The sequence below is a fragment of the Hyposmocoma kahamanoa genome, unplaced genomic scaffold (assembly GCF_003589595.1).
Source record: "Hyposmocoma kahamanoa isolate Upper Pololo Valley unplaced genomic scaffold, ASM358959v1 67, whole genome shotgun sequence".
Classification (NCBI taxonomy): Eukaryota; Metazoa; Arthropoda; class Insecta; order Lepidoptera; family Cosmopterigidae; genus Hyposmocoma; species Hyposmocoma kahamanoa.
This window is the reverse complement of record NW_020653855.1, coordinates 6771197-6777400: the sequence shown is the minus strand read 5'-3', so window position 1 is coordinate 6777400 and position 6204 is coordinate 6771197. Positions and strand designations below refer to the sequence as shown.

General features: G+C 36.0%; 1 protein-coding gene across 1 annotated transcript in view; it reads right to left on the bottom strand.

The window, feature by feature from the left end:
- The window catches only part of LOC113232162 (anoctamin-5-like), a 74872-nt gene that overhangs the window by 22449 nt on the left and 46219 nt on the right, over positions 1 to 6204 (bottom strand). Inside the window, exons 17-19 of the mRNA XM_026466799.1 lie at positions 5969 to 6112; positions 2476 to 2711; positions 1469 to 1587 (exon numbers count right to left, since the gene is read on the bottom strand). Of these exons, the coding sequence (XP_026322584.1) occupies positions 1469 to 1587; positions 2476 to 2711; positions 5969 to 6112 (499 nt within the window). The remainder of the gene's footprint in view (positions 1 to 1468; positions 1588 to 2475; positions 2712 to 5968; positions 6113 to 6204) is intronic.

The following is a 6204-nucleotide window of genomic DNA, read 5'->3' as shown; positions in this document are numbered from 1 at the left end:
TTTTCAGTACAAATCGGCAATTTCATACTTTAACCCCTATTACTATTGCGACACTCATAAAAGCAAAGTTTCAGGGATATAATAACAAATGACGGATACACACACACACACACACACACACACAAACGTACACACACACACACACACACACACACACACACACACACACACACAGGCAGATACACACTGACACAGGAACACACACACAAACACACACACACACACAGAGAGAGAGAGACATGCAGACACACACACAGCCACACACGCAGACACACAGACACACACGCAGACACACACACGCAGACATTATAAACCCGGTTCGGTTTCAATCATAGATTTAGTATATAGGTACCCATAGATTGGCAATGTAAGTGAAAGAGCGTTAGTATACACGTATGTTAGAGCGAGATGTGTAGACGAGACCACTTCATTATACGCTATGAGCCTGTATGAACCTAGGGTCAGCTGACAACGAAACAAATTTCGTTTATTTTTGAAAAATAATTGGTTTTAAAATGCGAAATAGTGTTACACGGACGTTTATTAGTCATGGTAAAGTGTTCAGTGCCCGGATGTAACTCATCTAAAAAGGAAAACTCGCAGAATTGTATATTTCACATGTAAGTACTATTTAAATTTTTAGCTGTCCACAAACAGTACCACTAAAAATTTTTACATAAATATATTCATAAAATTATACCATTCAAGTGCATTAATAACCCAAATGTATATGAATTCAATTAAAAAAATATATCAAATACGTGAATTTCTGAAATTCGTAACCCCACTTTCATAGAGATTGACGCAATCGATAATATGTTATCGAGATGTCATTAACTGAAAAAAAGAAAGGCAAAGGCGTGACTTGCATACAGCCGAAATCATCTCCGTACTTAATATTATTGAATCAGAAATTTCTGGTTTTAGTACTTTATATTTAATTAATATTGCATTAATGCATTATTTTTTGTCTACATTAAAACGAAAATTTCTTTAAATAGCGTAGTTGAGGCACCCATTTTTTTATGTTAATTATTGTTGTTGATACAGATTTCCTCAAAACTTTGAAGTAGGACAGAAATGGCTTATAATGCTAAAGAAAGAAGACTGGGTTCCCAAAAAGTTTTAAAAAATATGCAGCAAACAGAATTGTATTGTAATAAGCCTCTTTGCTTTTCGCTCCACCGAGTCCAATGCAGCTAACTGGTAATGGGCAGAGCCATCCCAAAGGTGGCAGCAGTACTCCATACAAGATCGAACTAGTGCTTTATACAGATGTAATTTATTTTTGTTTTTATTATAATTAATTCAATTTTTGACTTTCCTTGTTTAATTTTCTACCCTCACAGGGAAAATGAAACTAGGGAATCGAACCCGGTACAACTAATGCTGTCAAATCAGAAACGTAACGATTTTGAAAATTTGTTACATAAGTGTTATTATTATTAGCTTTTGTACATTAACTAACCAAGGGAATTCATCCATTTAATCATCATGTCATTTGTTAGTTCCTTCAGTTTGAACTCCCTTTCCCACTCTGGAGCTTCGAATTGACTGACATGTGATATATTGAAGTCAGTATTTGCCCTGAAATAAAAATGTCGGAATGTAACTGTAAGGGAAACGTTTCGTGCATCGAGTATGTAACCAGAAATGGAGATGAAATAAGGGTCATCCATCCCTGGCAAATCGTCAGGCGAATGGGTCTTATATCGCTTTTAAACTTTCGTTTTGTGCTGAAATCACAAATTAAAAAACTGAAATAGTACAGCGCCATCAATTGACCTGTGTGTACGTCTCCGTATATTCCAAAAATATTCTGTTTTTATTGTAATAAAGATAATATCTCTAACAATGCCGTGCTGTTCCATTCGGTGGTGTGGGGAAAAACAAGAAAACATTTAATTACCAAAACAAACGGAATCAAATTTCATAGGTAATTAAATATTAAATATGTAATTTTGCAATTTTCGTCCATTATATCTCAAGTTAACTGGTCGATTTGAAGTAAAACAATCGAAGACCCCCGTCAATTGTTTCGAATTAGGGTTGACCAATCGGAGCGCAGTTGTCACCGTAATGATATGGCAGAATAGTTTTCAAACAAATTAAATGACATTTCGTCTCTATTTCTGGTAAGTATACTCGATGGTCTCGACAGACCTACTTGAGGTCAGTCCGCTATTTTTGCTGTGTGTGGTATGGTTGTATCATTATTTAGCGCAATTTTTTTAAAATAATAGAAAAATGCCTTATGCTGTTTCGGAGTGCAACAATGGTAGCTGCACCAAAAACATTATCATCATTATATATATATATATATATATATATATATATATATATACTTTTTACATTGAAATTGTAATTATACAACAGCCTGAGGAGAAAGCCCTAAAAACCATAAATATATTTTTGTTTATATCTATACATTTCATTCTACGTCAAAATTGGCTACAGTATAAACAAAACACTTACAAACACAAAATTTTCGGGAAAAATACCATCACGGATCTGATAAACACGCCGGTCAAATACATCAGCATTATCAAGACGAATGTAAAAACCATTTCGTCAATACAGTTGATTGTTTTGTTGCAATGTAAATACATGAATTGGTTTATAAATAAGCTAGTAAAGTTTAACTTGTAAAAAGGCAAACTAATGTTCAACATTGAGTTCCAATGGTCAAGAGGATGCCGGAAAAAGCGACCCTGAAACAGATATGCACATAAGTTAATCCTTAGCTAGCTTGACCTTAAGACGAGTCAATGGAGGAGAAGCGAAAAAAACTGTTTAGCTAGATCGACTGGTTTAGATATTTACTATTAAATAATAGTCTTTTAAAAAATATACGATTACATTTAAGGATATTGTTAGCAACGACACCTAGTGAGCCTCTGCTAACACTACGCCGCTGCACTGTCACACTCCGGACACTCCATACTACGGTCGAAAATTATTTACTTACTACTACTACATACAGCAAGGTGCTATCTGCACACGCGCAAATGTGTGCAGGGTTACCCATCACTTGCTCGTACTATTACGTTACGTGGTCAGAGTGGCAACACAGCGAAAATTCTAACGCGAATCCGTTATCTATAATTCTACTAATAGAATCCTAATAATTACACATGTCCATTACGCATTTATATCGATATTATATTATATTTTTCATTAATTCATTAACTAGAACAATATTGAAGATTTATTTAAACATTAAAAGCACTTACATTGTTATATTTTGGACAGATACCTTTAAATAAGGTAGTACCAAAGTATTTGAAATGGCGTGTCCAACTTTATCATTACCTAGTTAATAATTAGAAATATTCACTACGTAATATTTATCGGCAATACAAATTGAAAATCCGAGAGCCCTTGTCTAGCTCAGGAAATTATGGCGTCTTATTATATTGATATAATGAATCTGTATTATATATTACTCCGCGCTTAAGAAAACAATAACTAAATGAGTCTCAGACATAAGTTTTTTAACTTACTTCGTTTCATCTTTCAAAAAACGAAAGAAACTAATCTCTTTATCCCGTTTAGATGATTATAAACAGCCGTACACAGCACAAATCACGACCATTATAAATAGTAACGTAAAATGATGTTATATATTAACGTACAAATTTCGTAATAAATGAAAACTATATTCAAATATCAAAGCTGTCTTTCCTCGTACCAAGGTTTAACAGATATTGTCTAAAAAAGTCGTTACAGCTTCGCAGAGATATAGCGTCTCTTAGCGTATTCTATCGCCTGTACCACGGTGAGTGCTCTGAAGAGTTATTCAACCTTATCCCTTCCTCTCCTTTCCATCAGCGGACCAACCTTGCCGGACTGCGTTGCCACAGTTGGACGGTCAGTTCAATACCGTCCCGCACTAAAAAGTTTGGCAATTCGTTTTTATGCCGAACCATCAAATTGTGGAACCAACTCCCGGCGCATGCATTCCCTCCCCTCTATAACATCGGGTCATTCAAACGTAGTGTGAAGAAGCATTTGGCCAGACCGGCAAAATGATAGTGACGGAGTGAAGATATTTGTGTTTTCCATCCGTTACTCTCATCTCTGGACTGTATTCGCACTTTCCATCAGGCGCGGTGCAGTCATTTTGCCGAGTCACAATAAAAAAAAAAAAAAAAAAAAGAATGTGCTAATTCGTTACACGATACTATATACTTTATCACATAAAATCCTGAAAACAGGCTGAGTTAAAAATCTAAAATGAATTATTTAACAATAAAATATCTAACTTTGTAAAAAAATTTTTATAAGAAGATATTTCTCTTTAAGTACTATAGAGAACCTGCTAAATTTTTATTTTCCACTGAAGCCCTGTACTCATTTATCTCAAAATTTGTAAAATGCCCAGCGGTTTAATCACGCCACCCGCTGCCCGTCAGTCGACATCTTCTCGACGTCGAGTTTGTCCGCCAGATCTTATTTTATTCATACTAATTTTTAGCGCATGGATTGCGTGACACCAGTGGCGGTCCCCCACACCTCACCTACGGTGTAGGCTAAATCCATCGAGTATGTAACAAAAAATAGAGACGAAATAAGGCCATCCATCCCTTGGCAACTCATCAGTCAAATGGTACTGATATCACTATTAAATATCAACTTGCGTTTGCGCTGAAATCACAATTTAGAAAGCTGAAATAGTGCACCGCCAATAACTGACCTGTGTGTATATCTCCGTATATTCCAAAAATATTCTGTATTTATCATAATAAAGATAATAATCTCTAACAATGGGGGCTGTTCCATTCGGTGGTGTGGGAACAACAGCAAAACATCTAATTACAAAACAAACGGAAACACATTTCATGGGTAATTAAATATTAAATTATGTAATTTTTTAATTTTCGTCCATTATAGCAAAGCCCAAGTTTTTGAAGTGAAACAATTGACGACACTCGTCAATTGTTTCGAATTCGAGCTGACCAATCGGAGCACAGTTGTCAAAGTAATGATATGGCAGAATAGTTTTCTAACAAATCAAATGCCATTTCGTCTCTATTTCTGATTATATACTCGATGGCTAAACCCCAAGATGTAGAAAAAACTAGATCTAAACATGCACTGTAGTGGATGTTATGAAAAGATAAGCGGTCATTATGCTGCCGAAGTCACGTAAATTCAAGACCATGGTCACGGTTGATTGATGTGGTACAGTTTTCAACCAGTTATGTCTAATATTGATGAAGTAAATGAATGTTTTCTTTGTAAAATTAAAAATAAGGTATTTAATTAATAACTATTGTAACTATAGTGAAAAAAATAGGGTGGTTTGCTTCAATATTAGATATAACTGGTTGAAGACCGTACCACCTCAGTCAACCGTGACCATGGGACCCGAAACGTCGGTTGTTTGAAAAAACAAATATACGCGATTTAAATCCGGAAAAATAGTTTCATTTCCTAATTAAATTAAAGTTATATACCGAAATACCGCAGTGGAATAAGAACAAGTATGGTAAGTCCGTACAAACGTCGCAGCGCGACTTGTATGTGTGCGCGCTCGCCCGTCGTGTACGGATGCACACATATCTATAATTTAAGGATGCCCTACCGTTGCACAACACTGGTCGTCTCAACGCGATTTTGTACGTGAGTACGTCTGTACGCGTACAAGTCATGCGACTGATGGTAAACGACACGCCTGGTCATAACAGTTGTAGTGTCACTCAGAGCTTTAAAACACAAAGATCAGAGGGGGCACTGCAATTGCGCCCATCACCCTGAGACCTGAGAGTTACCCTTCTTGTTTTATTCTACTATGGTACTACTGGTAGGTTTCCTCTAAAATAATATAGGCCCCTTGACGAGTCATCAGTGTGACTTGGAGATTGCACACGTTTCCTAAAAGCTTTATGATTGCTCTCTGTCAAACACATTTCTTTCCCATGTTTTTCTACAAATTAGCGAGTACGTATATACAACGATTTCGTACCTTAATCCAAAAGACGAAAACGAGCGCAGGGCAGTTAAACAACAAACTGTAGGCAAAAAGTCTGTAGGATAAAGATCGCTCATAATTCTTAAATAATCTGTGGTTCTCCCATCTTGTCAACATAGGTGAAAGGCCAATAAATATCTGCAATTACAAATAAACAAACATTAATAGGACATGACAACCTCGGTGGCCAAACGTCTGCATTAAGGACGTAGTAGGTCACAGGTTCAATT